This window comes from Nicotiana sylvestris, chromosome 5, assembly GCF_000393655.2.
Source record: "Nicotiana sylvestris chromosome 5, ASM39365v2, whole genome shotgun sequence".
NCBI classification, from domain to species: domain Eukaryota; kingdom Viridiplantae; phylum Streptophyta; class Magnoliopsida; order Solanales; family Solanaceae; genus Nicotiana; species Nicotiana sylvestris.
Genome location: NC_091061.1, coordinates 73,518,491 through 73,535,187, shown reverse-complemented (window position 1 = coordinate 73,535,187; position 16,697 = coordinate 73,518,491). Strand labels below are relative to the sequence as shown.

The window sequence follows — 16,697 nt, the reverse complement described above, 5'->3', positions numbered from 1 at the left end:
ATTAGGTGGTTGAGTATGCAAGAATCCCTTCTTAGGCAAAAAGCCCAAATCAAATGGTTTCAGGAAGGTGAATATAATAGTAAGCACTTCCATAGTGTTCTCAGGGACAGAAGAAAGAAGCTACAACTATATAGAATCAAGAACCACAGAAGAAGATGGATCCAAGGAGAAGGAAAAATATCTAAAGCTGCCGTAAGGCACTTTGAGAAACTGTTTAATTTGAAACAACCTACTGGTATTAGTAGACTATTGGACTGTATTCCATCGATCATGACAGATGAGGATAATATGGCTCTTACTAGATTGCTTGACGAAAAAGAAATCAAAGATGCTCTTTTTAGTATGAGCTCAGATAGCTCTGTTGGCCCTGATGGCTACAATGGGAAGTTCTTCCAATGTTGCTGGGAAATTATTAAGCAGGACATAATAGAGTTTGTTTTTGAATTCTTTAGGGGAAAGAGGCTTACCAAGTTCTACACTCATACTTGCCTTGCCTTGATCCCTAAAGTAGAATCACCCTCTACATTCTTTGACCTGAGGCCTATTAGTCTTAGCAATTTTACCAACAAGATTATATCTAAGATTATTTTTAGAAGGCTTAACCCCCTTTTTTCTAATCTCATTTCTATTAATCAAAGTGGTTTTGTTACAGGAAGGCTAATTACTGAGAATGTCATGCTGCCTCAAGAGATTATACATGTTATATCCAAACCTAACACTGGAGGGAACGTAGTAATGAAGTTAGATATGGCCAAAGCATATGATAGAATGTCTTGGCCATTTATAACTTCCGTACTTAATAGGTTTGGTTTTGCTCAGAGTTGGATTGAAATCATAGAGAGATTGATCTCTGAAGTGTGGTATTCCATCATTATAAATGGCTCAAGAAAGGGATTCTTCACTTCCTCCCATGGGCTTAAACAGGGAGATCCTCTTTCTCCTTCTCTGTTTATTCTAGCAGCTGAAGTGTTATCCAGATCTCTGAATAAATTACACACTAATGAGAACTTTATTTCTTTTTCTATGAGTTGCAGGGGACCTCAGGTTAATCATTTGGCATATGCAGATGACATAGTCATTTTTAGCAGTGGTAACACTAAGTCAGTAAATCTCATCATGAAGCAGATCAAGAATTATGAAAAAGTTTCGGGTTAAAAGGTCAATGATAATAAGAGCTTCTTCTTAACCAGTTCAAGGACCAGTGCTTTTAGAATCAATAGGCTAAGATGTTGTACTGGTTTTATGGAGAAGAGCTTTCCATTTACATATCTGGGTTGCCCTTTATATATAGGAAGGAAGAGGATCAGTTACTTTGATGGAATGGTTACTAAGGTTGTCAAAAAACTTAGTGGCTGGCAGGGTAATATGTTGTCTCATGGGGGAAGAATGGTGCTAATTAAGAGTGTTCTCCAGTCCCTTCCTGTTTATATCCTTTCTGCATTTTGCCCTCCAAAGAGCACTCTGAATTTTCTCGAGAAGTACTTTGCCAGATACTTTTGGGGTTCTTCCGGAGACAAGAACAAATACCATTGGAGCTCATGGAAAAATTTATGTTTCCCAAAGAATGAAGGGGGAGTTGGCATAAGAAGTATGGAGGATATCTCTAGCACCTTAGCAATAAAAAGATGGTGGAGGTTCAGAACCCAACCATCTCTCCTGGCAGAATTCCTCAACGCTAAATATTGTTCTAGGAGTCACCCCGTATCCAGAGCCATTAATAGTAGAGATTCCCAGATTTGGAAGAATATGCTTCAAGCAAGAGACAAAGATGAGTGTAGAATTCTATGGAAGGTCAATGCTGGAGATATTAACTTCTGGTTGTATATAGCTGGACAGATAATGGAGCATTAGCGAAATTGGTACCTCAAGCTCCCAGGAATTCCAAAAGTACTATTAGTGATTTTCTTATTAATGAAAGATGGAATATGGAGAAGATTAGAAAAGCAATCCCATAACACTTGGCTCAACAGATCATGCATATTGAAATTGGAGAACCTGATCAACAAGATTATGCAATATGGAAAGAAACTAAAGATGGGAAATACTCTACCAAACCGGCATAGTCGGCAATTAGACATAGCAAGCAAAAGAATCTGGAGTTGAATAAAGTGTGGCACAAATCCATTCCATTTAAAATCTCATTCCTGGTGTGGAGACTTTACTTGAGGAAGTTACCATTCGATGAAGTGATTGCAAATTTTGGGAATCACGTGGTATCCAGATGTTTTTGCTGTCAAAGAACACAATGTGATTCCATTCAACATACCTTTATAGATGGCGAGGCTGCCTGTCATGTGTGGAAATATTTTGGAGGGCCTTTTGGTATCACCCATCATGATAATTGGGATATTAGAAGAGTGCTTAAACGGTGGTGGGATATAAAGCCTAAGAATGAAGTACACAGGCTAGTTCTTCAAGATACGCCAGTGATTATTAGTTGGAAAATATGGAGAAACTGGACTGCTTGCAAATTTGATGATCAAAAAAGATTTGCTAGAGTTAAAATGGAACAACAGATTGTTTGGATTATTAAAGCTACTCTACAAACTACCTTCCCAAAAATTGAACTTCCTAGAACTTGGATCCCTATCTGTGACACGGTGGAGAGGTTGAAGCCAATAGTGATTTGGAGGCAAGTAAATTGGATTAAACCTTTACCATATATGGTAAAGGTCAATACTGATGGAAGTTATGTTATGGAAACTGGCAGAGTCGGTATAGGAGGTATGGTCAGAAATGAGAATGGAGACCTAATCATGGCCTTCTCAGTCCCTATTCAATCCAAAAGCAACAATCTAGCAGAGGCTGCCGCAGCTAAATATGGAGGAGAATGGTGCATACATAATGGGTACAATAGATTCAACTTGGAGCTGGACTCTTTGATCATCACTAATATGCTCCTTAATAAAGATATTAGTAACCTTAAGCTCAGAAAACTGAGCAAAGACACTTCTAAGATCATTCAAGAAACAGAGGTGATAATTTCACACTGTTATAGAGAAGCAAATCAAGTGGCAGACTTTCTTGCTAAGATGGCTTCCTCAAGTGAAACTAGCACCTTCTATCACTCTTTTCAATAACTTCCGAAAGAGGTGAAAGGAATTTTTCAACTTGACAAATGGCAGTTACCTAACATAAGAAGAAGATATGACAAAGCCAATTTTTTTGTTAGTTGAATTATAATTAGGAGATATGGAAGTGTTCTTGTATAAAGAAGTCTCTTCCACATTATCTTTTGAAAATTATATGTAATAGTTTGGTAAGTAATGCTTTGGAGGTCAGGTATATGCCCCCTCCTCTCTTTGTACTCTGTAACTTTTGTAATGGACAAGGTAGGGTTCAAGCCAAACCCCCAACATTAACAGCATTCTGCCTTGATGATGGCTTAACATAAAAAATAAAAAATAAAATAAAAAAGAACCATCAAACTCGCACTAATGGCCAAAAGGTTCTGATGCCGTGTTAAAATTATAAGCTTTAGCTAATTAAAGATTCACAGAAATTATGTAGTTATGTTCTTAAATATATAGAAAATGGAAGAGAGAAAAGAGTAAACTTTTATATAGAGAAAATTTAGTAAAAATGAACAATACATGTATCTCTATACTGTACAAAGATATTTTTAGCTTTATGCATGCATTGACAACTGTGCTCAAATGGATGCACTTTAACTCATTCAATAACCACTTCTTAACCACCAAACTAATCGACTAATAATTAACGAGCGAACTAACAATAGTTAACAACTATTATTATGTAATCTATTCTCAATAGGTGGTGTATGATTCTTGGGGACTGTGATGGTGGTCCAACAATGGGCGGCGACCGAAGGGTCTAAGAGATGATTGGATAGATGTAAAACACCTCTCCCCATCAGATTGGTTCTATATTTTTAAGGGGGTAATAATTTCACTTTGAACAAGTACGGGGAAGTATTTGGTCGCCCCTAAAGGTTAAGTCTGTATATTATTTTGTCATGGTGCAACTTATGTATTTTCTCTTTAAATTATCATACAATATGTGAACAGATACATTCATCGTTCCACTACATTTACATTTACATGAAACAAAATTTAACTTAAATATTAAATCCTGCCCAGTCAAATGATGTCAAACACAATCAAATGGAGGAAGTACATCCAGCTATCCTCTCTACAAAAGGTTAAGCATTTTTAGGCGTTCTTCATGCTCTATATCCAGTTTTGGAGGAGTGTAACAGCCACGAAGATCCTCCACTATATACTCCTGCAATGTTTTCAAAGAGTGAGCATATCAACTATCTGTGCTAATAGAAACAGGAAGCAATCACATGCCATAGCATTGGAGTGTTAGCTCCACTTGGAAAGATAAGAACAAGATGCTTGCAGCGAGTCAGACTATTCACATGCTATTGCAAGTTTCAGATCACAAGTTTCAAAAGTTTTACAACCACACAAATGCTGTAATAGATCTGTTCTTTTGAAATACGGAACGAGAAGGAGAAGTATTGATGCAAACCCCTAACTCGGAGATGAACAAAAAAAAGGAAAGCAGACTTGGAACTTGTTTTTACAGACTTCTGTAAGTTAACAAGAATTCTGGGTTGCGACCATCAAAGATGACCAAAATATACACCTTTATTAATGAAGACCACTAACTTTTCTTGGTAAGTGGTGAAGAACACAATCGTTAGCATCCAACTGAATCCAGGAAAAAGAAAAAAGAAAAAATACCTTTTGGGACAGACCTAGGTACAGATATCGTACCTGAGTAAGTTCTCTCTTGGTTAGGATGTGGTAGTGTCTTTGCCAGATCCGCTGGATGGCCATTGTGGCTGCAAGGAAACTATATGCAATGCCAAGAATGGCAAGGATGACAACAAACACAACAACCAAAGCAAAGCATGCTTCCATTGACGCAGGAAAAAGATCCCACATTCCCCAGCCATAACAACAGTTATGACATCCAGCCATTTGTCGGCCATTGCTATTAAGGGAGGAGCAGTGCAATATGAGCCCAAAAAATCCGAGCAGAAAAAAGAAGACAAGAACTCCTGTATTATATACACCATTGTGTTAATTACATGAATATTATAATACCCTAAGCCAGTTGTTAAAGAGATTGGATCTAACAACATCTGCTTAAATTCAATTGTTTAGGTTTTTCAGCAGAAATTTTAGTGCCAGTTATATATTTTGTACAAATGGAGATACAAATTTGTAGCATACTGTAGTGCAGGCCCTAGCCGTAGGCGGTCTTTTGATGCTTTTTTTGGGCTGCTATTTCAGGAATTCAAATTTTGAGGAAAGCATCCTACTTGGATTTAAAGCTAGGCCAAAAGAAGACAATAAATTACATCATTGCCGCCTTCCACCCCATGAGAAATTTATGCATCTTGCCCCTACAAATTCAATAAGAGCATTTTGTTATTTTTTTCTAATAATGGTGGCGTAGGGACCTCTTGCACACACCTCGACTATTCCACTAGTACTTGCTAATTTCCACCAGCACAAACACTTGGTAACTTTGCCCACCAAGACTTAGCCTGATTAGAAGAAATCACCAAATGTTTTTTGTCTCTGTTGAAATTTGAACCCAGGTTTGCACTCATTTTATTGACCAAGGCCACACTCTTGGTACCCATTACTCATTTAATGTCTTAATAGTATTTCTAAGAGGTCGTACGAGATCAAAGGTGCACACATTAGGTTTTGATATTTAACCCCATATACTAGTATCATACAACTGAACGTCTTTACAAGCATAAACATATAACTGTGTCCATGTCAACTTGGAGGTCCCAAGCAAAGGAGAATGGTTGTGACAAGTTGACAACCTATAAAAATAGTAGAGCTATGATGAATCTTCTGTATATTGAATCCATGTGATCATGCTCACCTAGATACGAGCTAGATGTGATGCCCATGAAGGAGGGCGGACCGATGAGGGCGGGTCAAGCAGGACTGACAGGCTTCTAAGCTGGCAGCGGTGAGTCCCGGAGGGTGAATGTGATGCCCATGATGGATGGCGGGCCGACGAGGACGGGTCAAGCAGGACTGGCAGGCTTCTAGGCTGGCAAGTTTATGAAGAAAAGGTGCACATGTCACCTTAGGCGAATCCCACATAGAGGAAAATGAAGAACCTAATAAGGCATGACACAAGTTCACATCGCATGGGCGCTTTTGGGGCTCGAAAGAACCTAATAAGGCATGACACAATTCTTCTTTCTAGGTGCTATTGCACCTGGAAAGAAGAATCGAACTGTCATTTGGCGGGGTTCAGCTTTTACTTTGAATTAGACTTAGCTATGTACTATGAGAGAGCTAGATTGCAGAGAAGAAAAGTACGCGATGAAGAATTACTGGCAACTGGCAAATGGTCCTACAACAGCCCCAAAAAAAGGGAAGAAAATCACACTTTTTTATAGGTATGATAGAAAAAGAGAAAATCACACTCGAACATTTAAGAATGGAGGTAATATAGCTAAATAAGCTTCGAACTTACAAGAAGTAGTACCAGGACCACATGCAAGAGTTGCAATATTATAGTAGCAAAACCCATAACCACCCATCATTGACTAGTGGTCATAGTGAAAGCGTGGAGCCAAAAAAGGAGAAAGAGTTGCAAAAGATCTAGAATTCGTTGATGGAAATAAAGGCAGCATTGAAAGACAAGCTATTAAAATAGGAAACATGAGACTCAGAAGCTAATGCAGTAATCTTGATGGAAGAAAATGATTAAGTTGCATTAAAAATGTAGCAAATGAAGCTCTCAATGTTTCTAAAGGTCTAGGACCTCGTTGGCAAGAGTTGTTGTAGTTGAATGAGGTGCAAAAGGCTATTAAAGAAAAAGGAGAATGGTATACGAAGTTACCAAGGGCTGGAAATGGAGAAGCTCTTGAAGAATATAAGAGAACAAAAAGAGAAGCTGTGAAGCCGAGTGAAGCTAGAGGTATGCCTTAGATGATTTGTATTAGGGATGCGGGAAGGGAGAAAGAAATGTTTAAGCTATCAAGAATAATAAAGAATAAGGTTAAAAAACTTGAAACAAGTTAACAGTGTCAAAGATGATTTCCTTAGACAGGAAATAATAAGACCATAGAGAGTTGGAGGAGTTAGTTTGGTTAATTGCGACAAAAATTACGATATTAACTTTATAGATATTCATGCAATTGACAGACAGAAATCTTAACTACACTCTCCAAATTATGTCTATTGGAGTAAACGATGGGTACGAAAATATAAGGGTAAGAAAAGCCTATGGTCCAGATGGAATCTCTATAGTAAGTTTGAAAGTGCCTTGGCTAAATTCAAGTAATATTGCTAACCAAGCCATTCAACATTATTGAGAAGAAAATATGTGTATAACAAGAGTACATGGTTCCAAAATGCATCTTTAAATAAAGGATATCTTCAAAGTTTTCTGAAATGTTGTGATATTAAACTTATTAGTCATACAGAGAAATTTTGGGACAGTGTGATACAACATAAACTCAGGAACATACAAGATTGATGGAGAACCATTTGAATTTATGCTTGTAGTTCTACAACAAATGCTATTATTGTTGTAAGAAGATTTATAGTAGCTTATAGGGAGAGAAGGATGTTCACATGATATTCATTTGACCTACAAAAAGCATACAATAGAGTGACAAGAGAAGTCCTTTGATGAGAGTCACAAAGAAAGGCTTCCATATCACCAATATCATAAATATAAACTTCATAAAGGATATGTGTGACAAAAGCCATCAAAATGTTGAACAGTGGAAGAAGATAAATATAAGATTCTCATAATCTTAGATTTACACCAAGAATTTACTTTCAATTGCACTGGTTTACCCTAGTTGCAGATGAGCTAACCAATAGTATACAGGATAAGGGTCAACATTGTGTGCTATTTGCATGTAACATAGTGTTAATTGACAAAACTAGCGAAGGAACTGACAAAAGCTGGATCGATAGAGAAGCACTTTAATAAAAAAATATATAATGATAAGAGAAGTAAGACTTAACATTTGCATTGCAAGTTTAGCTCACATAAGAAGAGTGAAGGTGAAGTGAGATAGATGGAACAGTGGTGCCTAAATGCAGTAATTTAGAAATCAAGATTTAATCTTCTAGGGAAAACACATGATAGAGGAAGATATAATATATCGAATGAAAAAAGTATGATTGAAATGGAGGACTAATGCAAGAGTATTATGCAATAGGGATACCTAACAAATTGAAACGACAAATTTCATAAAATGACGATGAGACCAACAATGTCATATTGGAGTACATATTCGGCCTCTTTGTCTTAACCTACTGACAAGATACAACAACAACGACGACCCAGTGAAATCCCACTAGTGGGGTCTGGGGAGGGTAGTGTGTACGCAGACCTTACCCTACTGACAAGATAAATGTCGTAAAATGCAAAGGTTAAAATAGATGAACGAACATATAACATTGGACGAGATCAAAATTAATCATGCCAAACAGAGGATGCATACATAACACATAGGATAAATGAGAGAAATAAGTATAAAAGGTTTGGTCATGTCTGGTGCAAACCTCCATATACACTGGTCTACAGGTGGAACATTATGATGATTAAAAATGATACAAAGAGACGAGGTAAACCTAAAAGTACATGGCATGAAGTTGATTTCAAAGACCTACAACCTTTCTAAATTAGGCAGACTTAGCTTTAAAAGATGCACAGTAGAAGCAAAGGATAATATATGTGATACAAAGTAATTATGGTTAACAGTTAATTGTTATTGTTACACTTACATCGGTTCATATGTTTATCAAGAGTCTTTTTAGATGGTTAAATAACTTGTATTTCACTAAAGGGGACAAGTGCAAAAATTTTAAAATCTCTAGTCTCAGAGAATCTCTAATTTGTCTTTTGTTCTAACTTTGTACCGGAGTGAAATAATCCAAATAGGATGGATGGTTACAAATGATTCATGAAGTCAACCCAACTAGTTATTATGGTTGATTTTGTTCATTGATTGATTGACAAAAGCTTACTTATTCATACATAACAGAACTCCATCTCTAAAACTTTATCTGATCTTATTAGCATGATACTTTATAATAGAAATATTGAATAGGTATTATACAAAGTTGGCTGAGCGTAACATTAACAGATAACTTATCACAAAAACAAAAGTTGTTACTGACAGATGATAATCCCACAGAATAACTGTTAACCAGCTAAGTGCAACATGACAGATAAATTATTCCAAAGATATTGCATCATTGACAGATGAGAATCCATCAGAATAATTGAAAACCAATTTTGTTTTGTTTTTTATATTATAAAACAATTCCTTCGAGCCTTCTCCTTCGAGCCATCAGAACTTTATCTGATCTTATTAGCATGATACTTTATAATAGAAATATTGAATAGGTATTATACAAAGTTGGCTGAGCGTAACATTAACAGATAACTTATCACAAAAACAAAAGTTGTTACTGACAGATGATAATCCCACAGAATAACTGTTAACCAGCTAAGTGCAACATGACAGATAAATTATTCCAAAGATATTGCATCATTGACAGATGAGAATCCATCAGAATAATTGAAAACCAATTTTGTTTTGTTTTTTATATTATAAAACAATTCCTTCGAGCCTTCTCCTCTTAACCCCCCCCCCCCCAAAAGAAAAATAAAAGGTGTGAAAGGTTAAACAAACAATTAAAATCTGATGGTGCTGCCCTATAATTTGCAAATATTAAAGGAACATTTCATGTTTGCTAAAAAGTTCACATACTCGGTCCTTAAAAGCTTCCTATCCTTCCTTTTTTTCTAGAAGTACAGTGTTACAATACTTACCTATACAGTAGTAAAAAGGAATTGGGTGTTTTGACAATATTCGGTCCCAACTGTCATTGAATGAATTCCTAAAAGTTCCATCTTTGTCCAAGAGGTATGTGAATCCACCAATGAGTGCAATTACCTGAGAAAAGGGAAGTAGTCAAATTAAAATAATAATAATAATAATAATAAATAAAATAAAAAACTCATGTGTTAATTGAAAAAACTAGCAAAAGAACTGAAAAAAGTTGGAAAGCACTCTAGTAAAAACTATTTTATGACAAGTAGAAGCAAGACTGGACATTTGCGTTGCAAATAAGAAGAAGAAGGTGAAGTGAGATAAATGAAACAATAGTGACCAAATGCAGCAATTCAGATATCTAGGCTTAATCTTCCAAGAAAAAGACATGATAGATGAAGATATAATATATAGAATAAAAAAAGAATTGACTGAAATGAAGGAGTAATACACGAGTATTATGCAATAGGAAGATCTCAAATATCAGGGCTAAAGAAGTTGTGCTCTACAATGTCCAGCGTGAGAGAAAGTAAATATTGATTCTCTAGATCAAGATTACCTTTCAACATTGAGATAGGGTAACACGAAATTTTGGATTCTCTCCAACCATCTTTTATCCTTCACAGATATTTCTGATTCGTTAGTGTCTCATTGGACACAAATTGATAACAAGCACGACAACAAAAGTATTATGAACACAAATACATTGTTTCAAATTTTTTTATTAATATTAATGTTTTCGGGAAGATATCTTACGTTGTCAATAAGCTACATAACCATGCATATTTTAAGTTCTAATATGCCAAAGATAAAAGGTTTAATGGATCTAAAGAAGACTCAATCAGCTCCAGATGTTGGCACATTTGCTTCATTAACTTCCAGTCAACCTCAATGACTGAATGAACGATTTGGAAGGATCATGAAACCAAAAGCTATAAGTGGTTTAGTTTATACAATTACATGTCATAAAGCCTCTTTGATTTCCATAGTTTTTGACTTGCACACCTATAACCTACTAGTTCCTCCATTCTGACATAGTATAACACCTGCACTTGGGGCTAACTGCAAGCACTTTTGCGCACTTTTGCACTTGCGTTCCTCTTAACCACACAAGGAACCACCCTATAACTTCTAACACAAGCATTTTTGCGCACTGACCATAGAGAAGCTTCTCAAAGAAGAGCTAACTGGTCATAAAATGCAATATTACCACTGGAACACTTGAAAGAAGCATAAAATCTTTTACTTACAGTTTGCACAACCAAAAAACCAAGGAAAACATCCCTAGCCACAAAAAGTCTGAATTTTGTTTTGCGCCAATTTCCGTCCTCCAACTCGACCACTCGAAGATGAAATTGAGCCTTACAAGTTGTGCAATGCGAAAATGCAAACCCTTCCTGCATAACAATCAAGCGGTTACAACCTAAAGCTTTATCACAAATTAGTAACCATATTCAACTAGTAGGAAAGAAAATATCTAACTTTGACAGATCTCCAATGATCAAGGCAAGAGCGATGCACATATTGTTGGGTGCCTTTGCACATGCAAGTAGATATCAGTTCATCGTCTGAAAACAACAGCACAATCAGGCCGAAGGAAAAAGTCGCTGTACAATTTAGCATTTAAATACAATAATGTAAGCTCATCATGGCTGTAAAATTTCCACTAAGATCAGCTAACTTATCCAAAAAGGTAATCACAGATTCTTCAGAAAAATGGTTTCAGAAGTGGTAATAATGCTAAAGTAAAAGTAAATAGATAATTGCAAATGCAGTCTAAGGTTGAATTGATTAAACAATTTGAAACATTAAATATTGTCAACATCGACTAAAGCCTGTATCTTCATTAAAAAAAAAAAAAAAAAAAACTCTCACATGAGAAAATAGTAATCTGATGAAAAAGAAAGTTGTAACATGAGGAACGCTTCACACGATCCCTGGGAATAAAAAGATAATGATGCCCCTTAGGAAGACCAAAACCGCCATAAGAATAGGGTTTCTCCAGAACAAAAAATATTCACTATGGCTTTTCATTCATTATAATCAAATGAGAAGACACAATTGTTTCAAGCACCATCACCTTATGGGCTATTCATATTTCAATTGAAAGGTAAATAATTGCAATAACCATTCAAAGTTCTGACCACCCAATAAAAGTCGAGTAAAAATAAGAGGATCAAAACTAAACTATTAAACCCAAAGGGCCCCTTGTTCCGGTTTCATTTGATGACCAATGGGGAATTCAAAGCTAACTAAGAAGTGGCAAGAAAGATCAAAAATTTACTCAAAGATAACATATAAAATACCATCATCGCCATCACATTCGAGACAAATTCGACAGCAAGGTAAGGAACCAAGTTCGACATCTTCATCATCCTTTATTATCTCATTCGAAGGCGGAGGCTCATGTTCATTTTGATGAAGCAGAGGATCGGATTCATTAGGGTTCCACTCCTCTCCCACTACCTCCAGCTCTAATTCACTTTTCATTGGACGGAACCTCTTTCTAATCCTCAATAGTGGACGTACAGCCGTACACAATCCTCCTTCCGCAGATTGTTTATCAGTGATCAAATGGCAATCCTGAAGAAATGAATTGAAAGAAGGTGAATAATTATACAAATAAAATAATTGATTTTTTACGTTGATATAAGAGGGTTTGCAGGGAGAGTTACTTGGAATGGAACGAAGCACCACAAGGAGAGGGCTGCACGATGTTGTCAATTATTTGTTCCTTGTTCCTCCGGAGCCTAATTGAGCCAAGTTCAATTTTCACACTTTAGCCTCCAATTAGATTTCTTTTAATTTCTTTTAGGAAATTGTGATAATGTCTCGGTTGTTACCTGTTATTCAAGAGAATTAGGGTCGGTTTCGAAAGCCACCGCGTAATTGGAATTAGTGTATTTACTAGGGTAATAGTTACACATCCTAATAATTATTCAATTGTGTAATTATGATGACCTGTTTGTTTGTCATACTATAATTATAGTGTAATTACAAGTTTATTATTTGGTTGCACAAGTTTAATTACACAGTTAGATAAAATTTTAAATTAAGTAGTTATCAAAACATAAAAGTTAATATAATAAATATATGCCTATAAATTTTTATAAGTATAAACAAATGATATTATATTTGGTATTTAAGATATATATTTTTTTCGTATATATACATTAATTAGTAATCATATATTTATAACAAATATTGTAAAAATAATTTTTATATATATTGTAAGAACATCGTGAAATTCATGTTTGATAAAATAAATTAATATTTATAAATATAATGTCATAGCATTATTCAAATGTTTGACAAAACTAATCTATCAATTCTAACTCAAAAATGAATAACATGCAATGCGAGCCAATACTACTGAAACAAGTAAATTGGAACCGTGAATATAACACAATTTCAAAATTCAAAAAAATAAAATAGTTTAACATATGTCAATTATAACATAATAATAGTAAGTTCCACAACAACTTAAAACTAGGAAACATGATAAGTTTATAACCCCTTCAACAATGAAATTTCACTTTAATTGCATCATTTATTATATGCAAAGTTTGTTAATGATTCATTAATTATAATATTAGGAGGTGTAGTTTCAAGAAATAGAATAATAAAAAAAATAAAAGTAAAATATAAGCAATTACATGGAATCACAAGAAATAAAGATAGAGAAATAAAAGATAAATAATCTACAAAGAAAAATATATTTTAAAATTTCAAAAGAAATTAAAAAGTAAAAATAAAATTAAAATTAAAATAATAGAAATAAAAAGTTATAAAGAAAATAAATTAAAATAAAAACAAAAACTAAAAAGCAACCTTTTAATTATACAGTGTAATTACCACTAATTCTCACCTCCCCTGAATTGGAGAGTGTAATTACACCTTCCAATTATACCCAATTCAATGCTGACCAAGTAATTACTTTGCCAAACAAACATGTCAAAATGTGTAATTACGCCCAAATTCATTTCCAAGGTGGCTTTCCAAACAGGCTTTTAGCGTATTAAAATTGAACATGTATTTGAATATTAAGATTATTTTATCATTAATTAAAAGTTTAAATAAGTTACTAATTAATTTTATACTATAGTTGAAAAATATTTTTAAAAAATTATATGGTGGTTGGTGGTGATGATAGCTAATGATGGTAGTTGTGGCTGCCAACTAGTGGTGGTAGTCAGTGGTGGTGTTAGCTAATGTTGGTGGTTGTGGGGAGCATCTAGTGGTAATTATGGGTAACCGTAGTGGTTAACGGTGGTTGATGGTGGTAGCGGTTGATTATGTGACGACCCAACCGGCCGTTTTAAGTTTATCATTTTGTTCTGTGATACGAGACTTTGAGTAGGTCCTTATGATATTTTATAACTTACGGGTATGAGTGATTGATGATAGGCTATAATTACGTATTTTAGTCGTTTATTACACTCAAAATTACTGCACTTTAATTGAGTTTGAGCTTTAATCGCTAGTGTCTTGCACTAATGGTGTGTTTTATGCCTTTTAGGAGTGATTCTGAGCTATGTAGATGTTATGGAATGAATTCAAATTATTTGGAGCTTTGAAGTCTAGTAAAAGCTCAAGAAATTAAGCTGAGATCGTGTTCGGGGGTCAACGGATGATAGTTAGAACAAATGAAGAATCGAGTAAGCATATTGCGCACTGTCTAGTCAAATACACATAACGTTTTGCTCAGAAATCCATTTGGGTTCCACAATATATGGTTGGAAAGTTAACTAAAAAGGCTACAACTTTCATGTTTTACGTTTTTCTATATTTCAAACGAAACAGGGTGAAAAGTGCGTGTCAAGAGCGCGGCTGTGCTAAGGCCACGCTTGTCAGGCAGAATCAAAGTGGATATGCGCGGTCCAAGTGCGACCGCACACGTCCTGTCTGGAAAATGTGTCCTTTTTTACGTAGGAGAAGGTGTAATTGTTTGGGCCCAACCCTACTTGGTATATATACATGGAAAAACGATATTTTGAAGACCTTTGACAGACTTTTGACACAATTTAGACCTAAGGAGGCTAAGGAGACCTAGATTCGACCTAAGGAGACAGAGTCACAATAGGAGCAAGGCGGGAAATTCTTCTACGAGTTTTTCCTTCCTCTTCCTATTTTTCATTGTTAGTTATGACTTTTAGTATTGTAGTTTTACATACTATTATGAATAGCTAATATGTTATCTAGGGTTTTGATGGAACCTTTTGTAGGATAAATTCTTGTTATGTTTTTATATAATTGAGCCGTAGTATTTTCTCTATTTATTCAACTATATTATTCTTGTGGTTGATTGAAGGGTCCTCGATTAACGGTGCCTATTTAGTATATATTAATTGGGAGAGAGTGCATATTTAGGTAGTTGTTGAACAACATCATTCCCGACGTATGTGAGGAATCAATAACCAAGGGTTTAACGGTGGGATTAGGGATAACGAAACCTTGGGTGCGATCTAAGTGAGCTGTAATTAAAGCCAGCTAGCGTAACTCGGGAGAGTATGTTTAGTAAATTGCCATAATTATTTGGGAGAGAATTACAACACGCAGAGCACTCATGATCGGTAGAGAAAACTTAGGCGAAATTATAGAAGACATAGCGGGAAGGATTCCGACAATTGGGAAAATCATAATTTTAGACTTCCTTAATCTTTTCTCCAACCTGTAGTATCTTTAGTGTTAATTTATTATTTTAATTTGTTAGTTAGTTAGTTAAACACAAGAATTTTAATATCTATAAGTTAGGAATTGTTCAAGCTTGTATTCTTGGTGATAGTGAACAACAATAGCTAAGCCTTAGTTCTCTGTGAGATTCGACTCTGGACTTTTTAACCGGATTATATTTGAAATGACCGCTTTGTCCTTTTTATAAGGCGTAGTTGGGTGTGATCAAATTTTGGGTTGCCGGGGAACTAACGGTGTAGCTGTAGGTGTACATATTTCTAGGTTGCAAGTTTGAACTATTATTTTTGTTTTCGTATATTTGATTATTTATTTATTTTTAATTTTTTTTATTTTTGATCTGAGAGACATGACATCTTGGAATTATGAGAGTTTTGATGTTGGTAATTCTACTTTTGATCCTCGTTATGCATATTGTGGAGAAAACCATGCAGGGCAAAATTATCAAAATATTCCCGAGAGCGAGTTATGTGCACCTACTCAATCTTATATGTGGAATATGTGCGATATGTGTGATGATCAAGATGGTTACTTTCATGGTTGTGCTTATATTTCTTATCTTCCCCAACCCCTTACTTTGATGGTTCTTCTTTTTCTTGTGAAGTTAATAGGAACAAAGAACCGAGGTATGAGGACCTGAAAGAGATCGAGGATATGCTAAAGTGCCTTATGGAACAATGTGATGAGATACACCTACGGTACAAAGGCAAAGGGCAACTATTCACAACTTGGAGGCTCAAGCGAATAAATTAATTGAACCTTGTAAAGCGCAACAAGTTGATATTGTGGATAGTAGCCAATATGAGTATGAATTGGCTGCAGAAATTGCCATTATACTGGAGGATTTAAAAAAAGTAGGAGGATGAGCTAGAGGAGAAGGCCAGAGTAGAACACCAACAATTAATCGAACTAGATTTTGAGGATGGCGATGTCGTAGAAGAGATACTAGAGTCAACTAAGGATATTGAGGATATATATTTAGTTGACTCTAGTGTTATTAGTGTTAAGGATGTTGACAATCCCAATGTTTGTGTAGTTGAGCTCATTGATCCACACTCCAAGTATTTTTCCACATTGTGTATGGATAATGATATGGAAATAGAGTCATCCAAGCCACTTGAGGAGTCAAGGAATGAGGAACAAGGTGCCTACATTATGGAATTCTTTTTGCCAGAAAGTTGGAAATACACATCTC

General features: G+C 35.3%; 1 protein-coding gene across 1 annotated transcript; it reads right to left on the bottom strand.

Moving 5' to 3' along the window:
- Positions 1 to 3,966: 3,966 nt before the first annotated feature.
- On the bottom strand, positions 3,967 to 12,634 carry LOC104246608 (uncharacterized). Its single transcript, XM_009802453.2, has 7 exons — positions 12,487 to 12,634; positions 12,118 to 12,394; positions 11,294 to 11,379; positions 11,062 to 11,208; positions 9,811 to 9,934; positions 4,746 to 5,032; positions 3,967 to 4,245 (listed from the first exon to the last, which is right to left on the bottom strand). The coding sequence occupies exons 2-7, from the start codon at positions 12,299 to 12,301 to the stop codon at positions 4,153 to 4,155; spliced, it is 921 nt and encodes a 306-aa protein (XP_009800755.1). The 5' UTR covers positions 12,302 to 12,394; positions 12,487 to 12,634; the 3' UTR covers positions 3,967 to 4,152.
- Between the last annotated feature and the right edge of the window lie 4,063 nt (positions 12,635 to 16,697).

Excerpts from the sequence above, each read along its gene's own strand:
- LOC104246608 (XM_009802453.2), bottom strand. The coding sequence starts at position 12,301 with ATGAAAAGTGAATTAGAGCTGGAGGTAGTGGGAGAGGAGTGGAACCCT. Across the intron at positions 11,209-11,293 it reads ATCATTGGAGATCTGTCAAA|GAAGGGTTTGCATTTTCGCA; the intron begins GTTAGATATTTT and ends ATTGTTATGCAG. Across the intron at positions 5,033-9,810 it reads TCCTTTTTACTACTGTATAG|GAGTTCTTGTCTTCTTTTTT; the intron begins GTAAGTATTGTA and ends TATATAATACAG.